The following is a 19,780-nucleotide window of genomic DNA, read 5'->3' as shown; positions in this document are numbered from 1 at the left end:
TGATTGGAAGTGGCATATGTTATTAGGAAGTGACTCTATTGAAGGACAGAACGTGAAGCATGGACACCACTCCTTTTGAGGGCAGCATCCCTACTGAGGACAGAAGATCTTGGGATGGGAGAACCACACAATGTGAGCTCAGCTTGCTCTGCAAGGGGGGCTTGTTATGCATTGTATGTGAGTAGAGCACAGCTAGCAAGGTTGGCACACCAGGCGGGGACGGCACACCAGGCGGGGACGGCACACCAGGCGGGGACGGCACACCAGGCGGGGACGGCACACCAGGCGGGGACGGCACACCAGGCGGGGACGGCACACCAGGCGGGGACGGCACACCAGGCGGGGACGGCACACCAGGCGGGGACGGCACACCAGGCGGGGACGGCACACCAGGCGGGGACGGCACACCAGGCGGGGACGGCACACCAGGCGGGGACGGCACACCAGGCGGGGACGGCACACCAGGCGGGGACGGCACACCAGGCGGGGACGGCACACCAGGCGGGGACGGCACACCAGGCGGGGACGGCACACCAGGCGGGGACGGCACACCAGGCGGGGACGGCACACCAGGCGGGGACGGCACACCAGGCGGGGACGGCACACCAGGCGGGGACGGCACACCAGGCGGGGACGGCACACCAGGCGGGGACGGCACACCAGGCGGGGACGGCACACCAGGCGGGGACGGCACACCAGGCGGGGACGGCACACCAGGCGGGGACGGCACACCAGGCGGGGACGGCACACCAGGCGGGGACGGCACACCAGGCGGGGACGGCACACCAGGCGGGGACGGCACACCAGGCGGGGACGGCACACCAGGCGGGGACGGCACACCAGGCGGGGACGGCACACCAGGCGGGGACGGCACACCAGGCGGGGACGGCACACCAGGCGGGGACGGCACACCAGGCGGGGACGGCACACCAGGCGGGGACGGCACACCAGGCGGGGACGGCACACCAGGCGGGGACGGCACACCAGGCGGGGACGGCACACCAGGCGGGGACGGCACACCAGGCGGGGACGGCACACCAGGCGGGGACGGCACACCAGGCGGGGACGGCACACCAGGCGGGGACGGCACACCAGGCGGGGACGGCACACCAGGCGGGGACGGCACACCAGGCGGGGACGGCACACCAGGCGGGGACGGCACACCAGGCGGGGACGGCACACCAGGCGGGGACGGCACACCAGGCGGGGACGGCACACCAGGCGGGGACGGCACACCAGGCGGGGACGGCACACCAGGCGGGGACGGCACACCAGGCGGGGACGGCACACCAGGCGGGGACGGCACACCAGGCGGGGACGGCACACCAGGCGGGGACGGCACACCAGGCGGGGACGGCACACCAGGCGGGGACGGCACACCAGGCGGGGACGGCACACCAGGCGGGGACGGCACACCAGGCGGGGACGGCACACCAGGCGGGGACGGCACACCAGGCGGGGACGGCACACCAGGCGGGGACGGCACACCAGGCGGGGACGGCACACCAGGCGGGGACGGCACACCAGGCGGGGACGGCACACCAGGCGGGGACGGCACACCAGGCGGGGACGGCACACCAGGCGGGGACGGCACACCAGGCGGGGACGGCACACCAGGCGGGGACGGCACACCAGGCGGGGACGGCACACCAGGCGGGGACGGCACACCAGGCGGGGACGGCACACCAGGCGGGGACGGCACACCAGGCGGGGACGGCACACCAGGCGGGGACGGCACACCAGGCGGGGACGGCACACCAGGCGGGGACGGCACACCAGGCGGGGACGGCACACCAGGCGGGGACGGCACACCAGGCGGGGACGGCACACCAGGCGGGGACGGCACACCAGGCGGGGACGGCACACCAGGCGGGGACGGCACACCAGGCGGGGACGGCACACCAGGCGGGGACGGCACACCAGGCGGGGACGGCACACCAGGCGGGGACGGCACACCAGGCGGGGACGGCACACCAGGCGGGGACGGCACACCAGGCGGGGACGGCACACCAGGCGGGGACGGCACACCAGGCGGGGACGGCACACCAGGCGGGGACGGCACACCAGGCGGGGACGGCACACCAGGCGGGGACGGCACACCAGGCGGGGACGGCACACCAGGCGGGGACGGCACACCAGGCGGGGACGGCACACCAGGCGGGGACGGCACACCAGGCGGGGACGGCACACCAGGCGGGGACGGCACACCAGGCGGGGACGGCACACCAGGCGGGGACGGCACACCAGGCGGGGACGGCACACCAGGCGGGGACGGCACACCAGGCGGGGACGGCACACCAGGCGGGGACGGCACACCAGGCGGGGACGGCACACCAGGCGGGGACGGCACACCAGGCGGGGACGGCACACCAGGCGGGGACGGCACACCAGGCGGGGACGGCACACCAGGCGGGGACGGCACACCAGGCGGGGACGGCACACCAGGCGGGGACGGCACACCAGGCGGGGACGGCACACCAGGCGGGGACGGCACACCAGGCGGGGACGGCACACCAGGCGGGGACGGCACACCAGGCGGGGACGGCACACCAGGCGGGGACGGCACACCAGGCGGGGACGGCACACCAGGCGGGGACGGCACACCAGGCGGGGACGGCACACCAGGCGGGGACGGCACACCAGGCGGGGACGGCACACCAGGCGGGGACGGCACACCAGGCGGGGACGGCACACCAGGCGGGGACGGCACACCAGGCGGGGACGGCACACCAGGCGGGGACGGCACACCAGGCGGGGACGGCACACCAGGCGGGGACGGCACACCAGGCGGGGACGGCACACCAGGCGGGGACGGCACACCAGGCGGGGACGGCACACCAGGCGGGGACGGCACACCAGGCGGGGACGGCACACCAGGCGGGGACGGCACACCAGGCGGGGACGGCACACCAGGCGGGGACGGCACACCAGGCGGGGACGGCACACCAGGCGGGGACGGCACACCAGGCGGGGACGGCACACCAGGCGGGGACGGCACACCAGGCGGGGACGGCACACCAGGCGGGGACGGCACACCAGGCGGGGACGGCACACCAGGCGGGGACGGCACACCAGGCGGGGACGGCACACCAGGCGGGGACGGCACACCAGGCGGGGACGGCACACCAGGCGGGGACGGCACACCAGGCGGGGACGGCACACCAGGCGGGGACGGCACACCAGGCGGGGACGGCACACCAGGCGGGGACGGCACACCAGGCGGGGACGGCACACCAGGCGGGGACGGCACACCAGGCGGGGACGGCACACCAGGCGGGGACGGCACACCAGGCGGGGACGGCACACCAGGCGGGGACGGCACACCAGGCGGGGACGGCACACCAGGCGGGGACGGCACACCAGGCGGGGACGGCACACCAGGCGGGGACGGCACACCAGGCGGGGACGGCACACCAGGCGGGGACGGCACACCAGGCGGGGACGGCACACCAGGCGGGGACGGCACACCAGGCGGGGACGGCACACCAGGCGGGGACGGCACACCAGGCGGGGACGGCACACCAGGCGGGGACGGCACACCAGGCGGGGACGGCACACCAGGCGGGGACGGCACACCAGGCGGGGACGGCACACCAGGCGGGGACGGCACACCAGGCGGGGACGGCACACCAGGCGGGGACGGCACACCAGGCGGGGACGGCACACCAGGCGGGGACGGCACACCAGGCGGGGACGGCACACCAGGCGGGGACGGCACACCAGGCGGGGACGGCACACCAGGCGGGGACGGCACACCAGGCGGGGACGGCACACCAGGCGGGGACGGCACACCAGGCGGGGACGGCACACCAGGCGGGGACGGCACACCAGGCGGGGACGGCACACCAGGCGGGGACGGCACACCAGGCGGGGACGGCACACCAGGCGGGGACGGCACACCAGGCGGGGACGGCACACCAGGCGGGGACGGCACACCAGGCGGGGACGGCACACCAGGCGGGGACGGCACACCAGGCGGGGACGGCACACCAGGCGGGGACGGCACACCAGGCGGGGACGGCACACCAGGCGGGGACGGCACACCAGGCGGGGACGGCACACCAGGCGGGGACGGCACACCAGGCGGGGACGGCACACCAGGCGGGGACGGCACACCAGGCGGGGACGGCACACCAGGCGGGGACGGCACACCAGGCGGGGACGGCACACCAGGCGGGGACGGCACACCAGGCGGGGACGGCACACCAGGCGGGGACGGCACACCAGGCGGGGACGGCACACCAGGCGGGGACGGCACACCAGGCGGGGACGGCACACCAGGCGGGGACGGCACACCAGGCGGGGACGGCACACCAGGCGGGGACGGCACACCAGGCGGGGACGGCACACCAGGCGGGGACGGCACACCAGGCGGGGACGGCACACCAGGCGGGGACGGCACACCAGGCGGGGACGGCACACCAGGCGGGGACGGCACACCAGGCGGGGACGGCACACCAGGCGGGGACGGCACACCAGGCGGGGACGGCACACCAGGCGGGGACGGCACACCAGGCGGGGACGGCACACCAGGCGGGGACGGCACACCAGGCGGGGACGGCACACCAGGCGGGGACGGCACACCAGGCGGGGACGGCACACCAGGCGGGGACGGCACACCAGGCGGGGACGGCACACCAGGCGGGGACGGCACACCAGGCGGGGACGGCACACCAGGCGGGGACGGCACACCAGGCGGGGACGGCACACCAGGCGGGGACGGCACACCAGGCGGGGACGGCACACCAGGCGGGGACGGCACACCAGGCGGGGACGGCACACCAGGCGGGGACGGCACACCAGGCGGGGACGGCACACCAGGCGGGGACGGCACACCAGGCGGGGACGGCACACCAGGCGGGGACGGCACACCAGGCGGGGACGGCACACCAGGCGGGGACGGCACACCAGGCGGGGACGGCACACCAGGCGGGGACGGCACACCAGGCGGGGACGGCACACCAGGCGGGGACGGCACACCAGGCGGGGACGGCACACCAGGCGGGGACGGCACACCAGGCGGGGACGGCACACCAGGCGGGGACGGCACACCAGGCGGGGACGGCACACCAGGCGGGGACGGCACACCAGGCGGGGACGGCACACCAGGCGGGGACGGCACACCAGGCGGGGACGGCACACCAGGCGGGGACGGCACACCAGGCGGGGACGGCACACCAGGCGGGGACGGCACACCAGGCGGGGACGGCACACCAGGCGGGGACGGCACACCAGGCGGGGACGGCACACCAGGCGGGGACGGCACACCAGGCGGGGACGGCACACCAGGCGGGGACGGCACACCAGGCGGGGACGGCACACCAGGCGGGGACGGCACACCAGGCGGGGACGGCACACCAGGCGGGGACGGCACACCAGGCGGGGACGGCACACCAGGCGGGGACGGCACACCAGGCGGGGACGGCACACCAGGCGGGGACGGCACACCAGGCGGGGACGGCACACCAGGCGGGGACGGCACACCAGGCGGGGACGGCACACCAGGCGGGGACGGCACACCAGGCGGGGACGGCACACCAGGCGGGGACGGCACACCAGGCGGGGACGGCACACCAGGCGGGGACGGCACACCAGGCGGGGACGGCACACCAGGCGGGGACGGCACACCAGGCGGGGACGGCACACCAGGCGGGGACGGCACACCAGGCGGGGACGGCACACCAGGCGGGGACGGCACACCAGGCGGGGACGGCACACCAGGCGGGGACGGCACACCAGGCGGGGACGGCACACCAGGCGGGGACGGCACACCAGGCGGGGACGGCACACCAGGCGGGGACGGCACACCAGGCGGGGACGGCACACCAGGCGGGGACGGCACACCAGGCGGGGACGGCACACCAGGCGGGGACGGCACACCAGGCGGGGACGGCACACCAGGCGGGGACGGCACACCAGGCGGGGACGGCACACCAGGCGGGGACGGCACACCAGGCGGGGACGGCACACCAGGCGGGGACGGCACACCAGGCGGGGACGGCACACCAGGCGGGGACGGCACACCAGGCGGGGACGGCACACCAGGCGGGGACGGCACACCAGGCGGGGACGGCACACCAGGCGGGGACGGCACACCAGGCGGGGACGGCACACCAGGCGGGGACGGCACACCAGGCGGGGACGGCACACCAGGCGGGGACGGCACACCAGGCGGGGACGGCACACCAGGCGGGGACGGCACACCAGGCGGGGACGGCACACCAGGCGGGGACGGCACACCAGGCGGGGACGGCACACCAGGCGGGGACGGCACACCAGGCGGGGACGGCACACCAGGCGGGGACGGCACACCAGGCGGGGACGGCACACCAGGCGGGGACGGCACACCAGGCGGGGACGGCACACCAGGCGGGGACGGCACACCAGGCGGGGACGGCACACCAGGCGGGGACGGCACACCAGGCGGGGACGGCACACCAGGCGGGGACGGCACACCAGGCGGGGACGGCACACCAGGCGGGGACGGCACACCAGGCGGGGACGGCACACCAGGCGGGGACGGCACACCAGGCGGGGACGGCACACCAGGCGGGGACGGCACACCAGGCGGGGACGGCACACCAGGCGGGGACGGCACACCAGGCGGGGACGGCACACCAGGCGGGGACGGCACACCAGGCGGGGACGGCACACCAGGCGGGGACGGCACACCAGGCGGGGACGGCACACCAGGCGGGGACGGCACACCAGGCGGGGACGGCACACCAGGCGGGGACGGCACACCAGGCGGGGACGGCACACCAGGCGGGGACGGCACACCAGGCGGGGACGGCACACCAGGCGGGGACGGCACACCAGGCGGGGACGGCACACCAGGCGGGGACGGCACACCAGGCGGGGACGGCACACCAGGCGGGGACGGCACACCAGGCGGGGACGGCACACCAGGCGGGGACGGCACACCAGGCGGGGACGGCACACCAGGCGGGGACGGCACACCAGGCGGGGACGGCACACCAGGCGGGGACGGCACACCAGGCGGGGACGGCACACCAGGCGGGGACGGCACACCAGGCGGGGACGGCACACCAGGCGGGGACGGCACACCAGGCGGGGACGGCACACCAGGCGGGGACGGCACACCAGGCGGGGACGGCACACCAGGCGGGGACGGCACACCAGGCGGGGACGGCACACCAGGCGGGGACGGCACACCAGGCGGGGACGGCACACCAGGCGGGGACGGCACACCAGGCGGGGACGGCACACCAGGCGGGGACGGCACACCAGGCGGGGACGGCACACCAGGCGGGGACGGCACACCAGGCGGGGACGGCACACCAGGCGGGGACGGCACACCAGGCGGGGACGGCACACCAGGCGGGGACGGCACACCAGGCGGGGACGGCACACCAGGCGGGGACGGCACACCAGGCGGGGACGGCACACCAGGCGGGGACGGCACACCAGGCGGGGACGGCACACCAGGCGGGGACGGCACACCAGGCGGGGACGGCACACCAGGCGGGGACGGCACACCAGGCGGGGACGGCACACCAGGCGGGGACGGCACACCAGGCGGGGACGGCACACCAGGCGGGGACGGCACACCAGGCGGGGACGGCACACCAGGCGGGGACGGCACACCAGGCGGGGACGGCACACCAGGCGGGGACGGCACACCAGGCGGGGACGGCACACCAGGCGGGGACGGCACACCAGGCGGGGACGGCACACCAGGCGGGGACGGCACACCAGGCGGGGACGGCACACCAGGCGGGGACGGCACACCAGGCGGGGACGGCACACCAGGCGGGGACGGCACACCAGGCGGGGACGGCACACCAGGCGGGGACGGCACACCAGGCGGGGACGGCACACCAGGCGGGGACGGCACACCAGGCGGGGACGGCACACCAGGCGGGGACGGCACACCAGGCGGGGACGGCACACCAGGCGGGGACGGCACACCAGGCGGGGACGGCACACCAGGCGGGGACGGCACACCAGGCGGGGACGGCACACCAGGCGGGGACGGCACACCAGGCGGGGACGGCACACCAGGCGGGGACGGCACACCAGGCGGGGACGGCACACCAGGCGGGGACGGCACACCAGGCGGGGACGGCACACCAGGCGGGGACGGCACACCAGGCGGGGACGGCACACCAGGCGGGGACGGCACACCAGGCGGGGACGGCACACCAGGCGGGGACGGCACACCAGGCGGGGACGGCACACCAGGCGGGGACGGCACACCAGGCGGGGACGGCACACCAGGCGGGGACGGCACACCAGGCGGGGACGGCACACCAGGCGGGGACGGCACACCAGGCGGGGACGGCACACCAGGCGGGGACGGCACACCAGGCGGGGACGGCACACCAGGCGGGGACGGCACACCAGGCGGGGACGGCACACCAGGCGGGGACGGCACACCAGGCGGGGACGGCACACCAGGCGGGGACGGCACACCAGGCGGGGACGGCACACCAGGCGGGGACGGCACACCAGGCGGGGACGGCACACCAGGCGGGGACGGCACACCAGGCGGGGACGGCACACCAGGCGGGGACGGCACACCAGGCGGGGACGGCACACCAGGCGGGGACGGCACACCAGGCGGGGACGGCACACCAGGCGGGGACGGCACACCAGGCGGGGACGGCACACCAGGCGGGGACGGCACACCAGGCGGGGACGGCACACCAGGCGGGGACGGCACACCAGGCGGGGACGGCACACCAGGCGGGGACGGCACACCAGGCGGGGACGGCACACCAGGCGGGGACGGCACACCAGGCGGGGACGGCACACCAGGCGGGGACGGCACACCAGGCGGGGACGGCACACCAGGCGGGGACGGCACACCAGGCGGGGACGGCACACCAGGCGGGGACGGCACACCAGGCGGGGACGGCACACCAGGCGGGGACGGCACACCAGGCGGGGACGGCACACCAGGCGGGGACGGCACACCAGGCGGGGACGGCACACCATGCGGGGACGGCACACCATGCGAGAGTGGCACACCATGCGAGACTGGCACACCATGCGAGAATGGCACACCATGCGAGAATGGCACACCATGCGAGAGTGGCACACCATGCGAGAGTGGCACACCATGCGAGAGTGGCACACCATGCGAGAGTGGCACACCATGCGAGAGTGGCACACCATGCGAGAGTGGCACACCATGCGAGAGTGGCACACCATGCGAGAATGGCACACCATGCGAGAGTGGCACACCATGCGAGAGTGGCACACCATGCGAGAATGGCACACCATGCGAGAATGGCACACCATGCGAGAATGGCACACCATGCGAGAATGGCACACCATGCGAGAATGGCACACCATGTGAGAATGGCACACCATGTGAGAATGGCACACCATGTGAGAATGGCACACCATGTGAGAATGGCACACCATGTGAGAATGGCACACCATGTGAGAATGGCACACCATGTGAGGATGGCACACCATGTGAGAATGGCACACCATGCAGGGACAGCACACTTCACAAGCACTGCACACCTAGAGATGGCAGCACACCTTTGAAGTTAGCATGCCATGTGAAGACAGGTCACCCTGCAAAGATACCTTCAGAACACAAGACACCAATAAAACTGCACACCTGCTGAGTACATCAAGCGTTAAGAGGATGGCAGATATGCAGAGGACAGCTCACTTTAGGTAGTCCGCACACCTTAAAGGGAGAGCACATGTTGGAATGAGAGGACATTTTATAAAGGAGGCACACCCTAAGAGGAGAGTATGCCTTGTAATGTTAGTACACCGTGTGGGGATAGGACAATATATGAAGATGGCATAATTTCTGAAAAATTATATGTTCCAATGACTGCACTCATTATGGGGTTAGCACATGTTGGCAGTACAGCTCACCATGTGGGGGACATAATAATTTTCACGGACAGCACAACCAGCGGGGACAGCTCACCTTGCACAGAATGCACACCCCTTGCAAGAACAAAACAGCCTGCAAGGAAAGGACATCTTTCGAGGACAACACACCTTTTGCAGCAGCATACTTTTTGAGGACAGCGTATCTTATGAGAACAACAAATATTTTCAGGACCGTTAAACAAGCGACTACAGAACACCATATTAAGGTACAACATGTTGGGAGGAAAAACGCAATTTCTGATAAGTGTATATTGTGCCATGCCATACCTGCTCACCTTGAGATGAGTACAAAACCTGTGAGGACAGTACAGCTTACATTGACAGCAGATATTGACACCGGCAATCCTCACAATGACAGAACACGTAGTTAGTGTATCTGACCTTGTGAACATAGCATGCTTTTTGATGACAGCACAGCACACATTGCAAGGACAGCACACCTTGCGAGGGAAGCACACCTTTTGGGGACAGCACAATTTGCGAGGACAGCACAACTTGTGAGGACAGCACAACTTGTGAGGACAGCATAAGTTGCCAGTACTGCACAAGTTGTGAGTACAGCACAACTTGCGAGGACAGCACAGCTTGCAAGGACAGCACAGCTTGCAAGGACAGCACAGCTTGCAAGGACAGCACAGCTTGAGAGGACAGCACAGCTTGAGAGGACAGCACAGCTTGAGAGGACAGCACAGCTTGAGAGGACAGCACAGCTTGAGAGGACAGCACAGCTTGAGAGGACAGCACAGCTTGCGAGGACAGCACAGCTTGCGAGGACAGCACACCTTGCGAGGATGGCACACCTTGCGAGGATGGCACACCTTGCGAGAATGGCACACCTTGCGAAGATGGCACACCTTGCGAAGATGGCACACCTTGCGAAGATGGCACACCTTGCGAAGATGGCACACCTTGCGAGAATGGCACACCTTGCGAAGATGGCACACCTTGCGAAGATGGCACACCTTGCGAAGATGGCACACCTTGCGAAGATGGCACACCTTGCGAAGATGGCACACCTTGCGAAGATGGCACACCTTGCGAAGATGGCACACCTTGCGAAGATGGCACACCTTGCGAAGATAGCACACCTTGCGAAGATAGCACACCTTGCGAAGATAGCACACCTTGCGACGATGGCACACCATGTGAGGATCGCACACCATGTGAGGATGGCACACCATGTGAGGATGGCACACCATGTGAGGATGGCACACCATGTGAGGATGGCACACCAAGTGAGGATGGCACACCATGTGAGGATGGCACACCATGTGAGGATGGCACACCATGTGAGGATGGCACACCATGTGAGGATGGCACACCATGTGAGGATGGCACACCATGTGAGGATGGCACACCATGTGAGAATGGCACACCATGTGAGAATGGCACACCACACAGGGACAGCACACCTCACAAGCACTGCACACCTACTGAAGACACAGCACACCTGTGAAGTTAGCATGCCATGTGAAGACAGCTCGCCCTGCAAAGAGACCTTCAGAACACAAGACACCAATAAAATTACACACATGCTGAGTACATCAAGCGTTAAGAAGATGGCAGATATGCAGAGGACAGCTCACATTAGGCAGTCCGCACACCTTAAAGGGAGATCACATGTTGGAATGAGAGGACATTTTATAAGGGAGGCACACCCCAAGAGGAGAGAATGCCTTGTAATGTTAGTACACTGTGTGGGGATAGGACAATATATGAAGATGGCATATTTTCTGAAAAATTATGTGTTCCAATGACTGCATGCCTTCTGATTGCTGCACTCATTATGAGATTAGCACATGTTGGCAGTACAGCTCACCATGTGGGGGACAGAATAATTTTGATGGACAGCACAACCAGTGAGGACAGCTCACCTTGCACAGAATGCACACCCCTTGCAAGGACAAAACAGCCTGCAAGGAAAGGACATCTTTCGAGGACAACACACCTTGTGCAGCAGCATACTTTTTGAGGACAGCGTATCTTATGAGAACAGCAAATATTTTCAGGACCGTTAAACAAGCGAGGACAGAACACCATATTAAGGTACAACATGTTGGGAGGAATAACACATTTTCTGATAAGTGCATATTGTGCCATGCCATTCCTGCTCACCTTGTGATAAGTGCAAAACCTTTGAGGACAGTGCAGCTTACATTGACAGCACAGATATTGACACCGGCAATCCTCACAATGACAGAACACGTAGTTAGTGTATGTGACCTTGTGAACACAGCATACTTTTTGAGGACAGCACAGCACACATTGCAAGGACAGCACACCTTGCGAGGGAAGCACACCTTGTGGGGACAGTACAAGTTGCGAGGACAGCACAGCTTGCGAGGACAGCACAGCTTCCGAGGACAGCACAGCTTCCGAGGACAGCACAGCTTCCGAGGACAGCACAGCTTCCGAGGACAGCACAGCTTCCGAGGACAGCACAGCTTCCGAGGACAGCACAGCTTGCGAGGACAGCACAGCTTGCGAGGACAGCACAGCTTGCGAGGACAGCACAGCTTGCGAGGACAGCACAGCTTGCGAGGACAGCACAGCTTGCGAGGACAGCACAGCTTGCGAGGACAGCACAGCTTGCGAGGACAGCACAGCTTGCGAGGACAGCACAGCTTGCGAGGACAGCACAGCTTGCGAGGACAGCACAGCTTGCGAGGACAGCACAGCTTGCGAGGGCAGCACAGCTTGCGAGGGCAGCACAGCTTGCGAGGACAGCACAGCTTGCGAGGACAGCACAGCTTGCGAGGACAGCACAGCTTGCGAGGACAGCTCAACTTGAGAGGATAGCTCAACTTGAGAGGACAGCTCAACTTGAGAGGACAGCTCAACTTGCAAGGATAGGAGACTTTGTGATTAACCTTGTAGTGCCATAACTATTGTACATTCAGTAACTGTTTCATTTGCAGCAACCTTACTGTATACAGTAACACTTGCATGTTCAGATATACTGATATGAATGGGAAGAATTTCACTTTCAGCAGTTTTCGCTAATAGAACATGAATAGTGTGTGCTGCAACTCTTGCATGTACAGTATCTCAAATGTGCAGAGTAAGTTTTGCGTAAGCAGTCACTCCTCCATGCAAGGTATCTCTTGCAAGTTCAGTAACAGGTGCTTTTGCAGCTGAGTTGTGTGTATTAACCACAGAACTTGAATAGACTGCTTTGCATGCTGTAATGCGGAAAAAAAGAGATAGGGAGGAGAAAGAGCAGTATGTAGAAAGAAGGGAGGGAGTGTATGAGGAAAGTATGTTTGAGAGAGTTGAAGAGGATAGTAATATGGGGAAGGAGGAGAGGAGAAGGAAGCCATGGTGAGTAGAGGGAGGATGTATCGGGGAAAGAGGAAACGACAGAGAGAAATAAGGAAGGAACGAAAGTAACAGGTAATATAAGTGTAAAGTGAATGGAGGAGGATAGAGAAAAATATATATAAATATATATATACATAGCGTGTAGATGGTATGTTTACTACAATAGAGAACACACGAAAACGCTGTACAGGCAGTGAAGTGGAGACCCATGAGGAGAAAACAAGCACTAAGTCTGAGGTGAAGCAAGAAGGAAGATCTTCCATGAAAGTAGGCGCTACCGAATAAAAAAAGTGGCAAAACAGGTTGTAGAATGGGAGTCGAGCCAAATGGCAGCTGGAATAAAAGACGCTTGTTGATGTGGTGTCTAATATCAGACATAATGTCTGTCAAGAAAAGAGGAACTTACAGATCAAACACGTGCATAGAAATTCCCGACGATTGGAGCATTACAACAATCAGTACCATAAGCTGTGCTGTGTGGTGCCAATAACAAGTTGTCATATGAGAATCAAAGGCAAGAAATCCGCTGTAATGCAGTAGATGAGAGACAGATGTACCAGTACTGCTAGACATGCCTAATGCTGCATAAATCAACGCTGCAACTTGTGCCGCCCATTCACATAACGTAGTGTTACAGATGAAGTGACTGCCGAAATCGCGGAGGGATTTCTGTAGACTGTAACAATAAAAAAAAAAAGGAAAGTGTGAAGAGCGTGGGACACAGGGCAGCCAACACAATGTACGCCAAGGACAGAATGCGTCGGAAAGCGCGGTCCAGTATTGCGATAGGGCGTGTGGTGGAGGTGGGGGGGGGGTTAAGGGGCGCAAAATGCGGCCCATCATTCTTCGGAATTCGCAGCTCGCGGCCGATATCCCGTGGTGCGATTCCAGGGATGAGCACAGCCTCTCACAGTCACCTGGAGGCGTCATAAAATTTTGTCTGTTCAGACTCAGCACTTTCATATCGACATGGCGAACATCCATGTTCAGCTATTTGCTTCCAGGCTGGACTTCCTGAGTTAGCAGGCTCCAATATAATATTGTTGCAACCCTAGCTTCCCGACTGAGAAAGCAAAACAGAAATTTACAGATCACACACACACACAAATCGTCGCAATTGGGCTGCATTAAAATAATCGGAGCATTACATAATAATTAAACCACAAGCAGTGCTGTGTGGCAGCAGTGAAATGTTGTCCAGAAGAAAATCCACGGGAAAAAAAAATCCGCTGTAATACACACCATCAGAGGCGGGGGAGGCACGCCTGCTAATACAATTAACGGCGACTATTTTAATTGCTGCTTGGGGGCTGGTGTGTCTGATGGCTTGGCAGCGCACATACTGCTTCCTTACTTGCTTCCCAACTTGACAAGCGAAGTCGCAAACAAGTTATTTCAACAGGCGCATTTGTACCGCCTATGTGGCTTGTGGCGGGGGGGGGGGGGGGGGAGGGTGAGTGTAGAGCACAGCCCACAGCCTGTTGGATGGCAGCAAGCATTTTGTTTCCCTTCTAGCCGCCCGACTTAGCAAGCGACTTTGCAATGCGACTCCGCTGCGCTCCGCTTGCTCACAGTTACGTTATAAGGCGGCAACTCCGAACAAGTGGCAGCGAGAGGCCCGCGTACACTAAGCGGTGCGCGGAATATCTACTGCGTCAACGCATCAAACGACACGTCACCTACAGTCTTAAAACTTTGACACCGCCAAGCGACCACCGACCTCAGTACGTCATAAAAATTTCACCTCGATACGCCCTCACTGTCCCACAGAAAAACGCACTCAAAGACGCAAATACAAACCGAAAAACGGATTACACAAACTCACGCAAAAGCTACTTTTCCGTCGCATGTAATTACAAATTAAGCACTTTCCGATACTCTCCTTTCATTCCACTGTGGAGACTAGTATTTTTTTACGTCGCCACACGGTCCGATATCAAAGCAAACTACGCTTACTGGGCCTGGCGGCGCGGCGCGTCTCTTCTCATCGTCTTTCAAAACACGCTGCATAAACGTCCGTAACTCCTCGATGCCTTCACTTAAAATCTTAAAACTTTGACACCGCCAAGCGACCACTGACCTCAGTACGTCATAAAAATTTCACCTGGATACGCCCTCACTGTCCCACAGAAAAACGCACTCAAAGACGCAAATACAAACCGAAAAACGGATTACACAAACTCACGCAAAAGCTACTTTTCCGTCACATGTAATTTCATATTAAACACTTTCCGTTACTCTCCTTTCATTCCACTGTGGAAACTAGTATTTTTTTACGTCGCCAAACGGTCCTATATCAAAGCAAACTACGCTTACTGGGCCAGGCGGCGCGGCGCGTCTGCGCTCTTCGTGTTTCCAAACACGCTGCATAAACGTCCGTAACTCCTCGATGCCTTCACTTACAATCTTAAAACTTTGACACCGCCAAGCGACCACCGTCCTCAGTACGTCATAAAAATTTCAGCCCGATACGACCTCACTGTCCCAGAGAACAACGCACTCAAAGACGCAAATACAAACCGAAAAGATATACGGATTACACAAACTCGCGCAAAAGCTACTTTTCCGTCACATGTAATTTCATATTAAACACTTTCCGTTACTCTCCTTTCATTCCACTGTGGAAACTAGTATTTTTTTACGTCGCCAAACGGTCCTATATCAAAGCAAACTACGCTTACTGGGCCAGGCGGCGCGGCGCGTCTGCGCTCTTCGTGTTTCCAAACACGCTGCATAAACGTCCGTAACTCCTCGATGCCTTCACTTACAATCTTAAAACTTTGACACCGCCAAGCGACCACCGTCCTCAGTACGTCATAAAAATTTCAGCCCGATACGACCTCACTGTCCCAGAGAACAACGCACTCAAAGACGCAAATACAAACCGAAAAGATATACGGATTACACAAACTCGCGCAAAAGCTACTTTTCCGTCACATGTAATTTCATATTAAACACTTTCCGTTACTCTCCTTTCATTCCACTGTGGAAACTAGTATTTTTTTACGTCGCCAAACGGTCCTATATCAAAGCAAACTACGCTTACTGGGCCAGGCGGCGCGGCGCGTCTGCGCTCTTCGTGTTTCCAAACACGCTGCATAAACGTCCGTAACTCCTCGATGCCTTCACTTACAATCTTAAAACTTTGACACCGCCAAGCGACCACCGTCCTCAGTACGTCATAAAAATTTCAGCCCGATACGACCTCACTGTCCCAGAGAACAACGCACTCAAAGACGCAAATACAAACCGAAAAGATATACGGATTACACAAACTCGCGCAAAAGCTACTTTTCCGTCACATGTAATTTCATATTAAACACTTTCCGTTACTCTCCTTTCATTCCACTGTGGAAACTAGTATTTTTTTACGTCGCCAAACGGTCCTATATCAAAGCAAACTACGCTTACTGGGCCAGGCGGCGCGGCGCGTCTGCGCTCTTCGTGTTTCCAAACACGCTGCATAAACGTCCGTAACTCCTCGATGCCTTCACTTACAATCTTAAAACTTTGACACCGCCAAGCGACCACCGTCCTCAGTACGTCATAAAAATTTCAGCCCGATACGACCTCACTGTCCCAGAGAACAACGCACTCAAAGACGCAAATACAAACCGAAAAGATATACGGATTACACAAACTCGCGCAAAAGCTACTTTTCCGTCACATGTAATTTCATATTAAACACTTTCCGTTACTCTCCTTTCATTCCACTGTGGAAACTAGTATTTTTTTACGTCGCCAAACGGTCCTATATCAAAGCAAACTACGCTTACTGGGCCAGGCGGCGCGGCGCGTCTGCGCTCTTCGTGTTTCCAAACACGCTGCATAAACGTCCGTAACTCCTCGATGCCTTCACTTACAATCTTAAAACTTTGACACCGCCAAGCGACCACCGTCCTCAGTACGTCATAAAAATTTCAGCCCGATACGACCTCACTGTCCCAGAGAACAACGCACTCAAAGACGCAAATACAAACCGAAAAGATATACGGATTACACAAACTCGCGCAAAAGCTACTTTTCCGTCACATGTAATTTCATATTAAACACTTTCCGTTACTCTCCTTTCATTCCACTGTGGAAACTAGTATTTTTTTACGTCGCCAAACGGTCCTATATCAAAGCAAACTACGCTTACTGGGCCAGGCGGCGCGGCGCGTCTGCGCTCTTCGTGTTTCCAAACACGCTGCATAAACGTCCGTAACTCCTCGATGCCTTCACTTACAATCTTAAAACTTTGACACCGCCAAGCGACCACCGTCCTCAGTACGTCATAAAAATTTCAGCCCGATACGACCTCACTGTCCCAGAGAACAACGCACTCAAAGACGCAAATACAAACCGAAAAGATATACGGATTACACAAACTCGCGCAAAAGCTACTTTTCCGTCACATGTAATTTCATATTAAACACTTTCCGTTACTCTCCTTTCATTCCACTGTGGAAACTAGTATTTTTTTACGTCGCCAAACGGTCCTATATCAAAGCAAACTACGCTTACTGGGCCAGGCGGCGCGGCGCGTCTGCGCTCTTCGTGTTTCCAAACACGCTGCATAAACGTCCGTAACTCCTCGATGCCTTCACTTACAATCTTAAAACTTTGACACCGCCAAGCGACCACCGTCCTCAGTACGTCATAAAAATTTCAGCCCGATACGACCTCACTGTCCCAGAGAACAACGCACTCAAAGACGCAAATACAAACCGAAAAGATATACGGATTACACAAACTCGCGCAAAAGCTACTTTTCCGTCACATGTAATTTCATATTAAACACTTTCCGTTACTCTCCTTTCATTCCACTGTGGAAACTAGTATTTTTTTACGTCGCCAAACGGTCCTATATCAAAGCAAACTACGCTTACTGGGCCAGGCGGCGCGGCGCGTCTGCGCTCTTCGTGTTTCCAAACACGCTGCATAAACGTCCGTAACTCCTCGATGCCTTCACTTACAATCTTAAAACTTTGACACCGCCAAGCGACCACCGTCCTCAGTACGTCATAAAAATTTCAGCCCGATACGACCTCACTGTCCCAGAGAACAACGCACTCAAAGACGCAAATACAAACCGAAAAGATATACGGATTACACAAACTCGCGCAAAAGCTACTTTTCCGTCACATGTAATTTCATATTAAACACTTTCCGTTACTCTCCTTTCATTCCACTGTGGAAACTAGTATTTTTTTACGTCGCCAAACGGTCCTATATCAAAGCAAACTACGCTTACTGGGCCAGGCGGCGCGGCGCGTCTGCGCTCTTCGTGTTTCCAAACACGCTGCATAAACGTCCGTAACTCCTCGATGCCTTCACTTACAATCTTAAAACTTTGACACCGCCAAGCGACCACCGTCCTCAGTACGTCATAAAAATTTCAGCCCGATACGACCTCACTGTCCCAGAGAACAACGCACTCAAAGACGCAAATACAAACCGAAAAGATATACGGATTACACAAACTCGCGCAAAAGCTACTTTTCCGTCACATGTAATTTCATATTAAACACTTTCCGTTACTCTCCTTTCATTCCACTGTGGAAACTAGTATTTTTTTACGTCGCCAAACGGTCCTATATCAAAGCAAACTACGCTTACTGGGCCAGGCGGCGCGGCGCGTCTGCGCTCTTCGTGTTTCCAAACACGCTGCATAAACGTCCGTAACTCCTCGATGCCTTCACTTACAATCTTAAAACTTTGACACCGCCAAGCGACCACCGTCCTCAGTACGTCATAAAAATTTCAGCCCGATACGACCTCACTGTCCCAGAGAACAACGCACTCAAAGACGCAAATACAAACCGAAAAGATATACGGATTACACAAACTCGCGCAAAAGCTACTTTTCCGTCACATGTAATTTCATATTAAACACTTTCCGTTACTCTCCTTTCATTCCACTGTGGAAACTAGTATTTTTTTACGTCGCCAAACGGTCCTATATCAAAGCAAACTACGCTTACTGGGCCAGGCGGCGCGGCGCGTCTGCGCTCTTCGTGTTTCCAAACACGCTGCATAAACGTCCGTAACTCCTCGATGCCTTCACTTACAATCTTAAAACTTTGACACCGCCAAGCGACCACCGTCCTCAGTACGTCATAAAAATTTCAGCCCGATACGACCTCACTGTCCCAGAGAACAACGCACTCAAAGACGCAAATACAAACCGAAAAGATATACGGATTACACAAACTCGCGCAAAAGCTACTTTTCCGTCACATGTAATTTCATATTAAACACTTTCCGTTACTCTCCTTTCATTCCACTGTGGAAACTAGTATTTTTTTACGTCGCCAAACGGTCCTATATCAAAGCAAACTACGCTTACTGGGCCAGGCGGCGCGGCGCGTCTGCGCTCTTCGTGTTTCCAAACACGCTGCATAAACGTCCGTAACTCCTCGATGCCTTCACTTACAATCTTAAAACTTTGACACCGCCAAGCGACCACCGTCCTCAGTACGTCATAAAAATTTCAGCCCGATACGACCTCACTGTCCCAGAGAACAACGCACTCAAAGACGCAAATACAAACCGAAAAGATATACGGATTACACAAACTCGCGCAAAA

The 19,780-nt window shown here is 61.0% G+C and overlaps 1 protein-coding gene across 1 annotated transcript; it reads left to right on the top strand.

The window, feature by feature from the left end:
- The first annotated feature begins 59 nt into the window (after positions 1-59).
- Positions 60-12,856, top strand: LOC126232121 (uncharacterized PE-PGRS family protein PE_PGRS54-like). The gene is made up of 3 exons (XM_049942430.1): positions 60-132; positions 214-8,925; positions 12,807-12,856. The coding sequence occupies exons 1-3, from the start codon at positions 60-62 to the stop codon at positions 12,854-12,856; spliced, it is 8,835 nt and encodes a 2,944-aa protein (XP_049798387.1).
- Positions 12,857-19,780: the final 6,924 nt, after the last annotated feature.

The sequence above is a fragment of the Schistocerca nitens genome, unplaced genomic scaffold, assembly GCF_023898315.1.
Source record: "Schistocerca nitens isolate TAMUIC-IGC-003100 unplaced genomic scaffold, iqSchNite1.1 HiC_scaffold_431, whole genome shotgun sequence".
NCBI lineage: Eukaryota > Metazoa > Arthropoda > Insecta > Orthoptera > Acrididae > Schistocerca > Schistocerca nitens.
The sequence above is the reverse complement of the archived record's forward strand: the minus strand, read 5'-3'. Positions and strand labels throughout refer to the sequence as shown.

Excerpts from the sequence above, each read along its gene's own strand:
- LOC126232121 (XM_049942430.1), top strand. The coding sequence starts at position 60 with ATGGACACCACTCCTTTTGAGGGCAGCATCCCTACTGAGGACAGAAGA. Across the intron at positions 133-213 it reads GGATGGGAGAACCACACAAT|GCGGGGACGGCACACCAGGC; the intron begins GTGAGCTCAGCT and ends TTGGCACACCAG. Across the intron at positions 8,926-12,806 it reads AGGCGGGGACGGCACACCAG|CAACCTTACTGTATACAGTA; the intron begins GCGGGGACGGCA and ends TTTCATTTGCAG.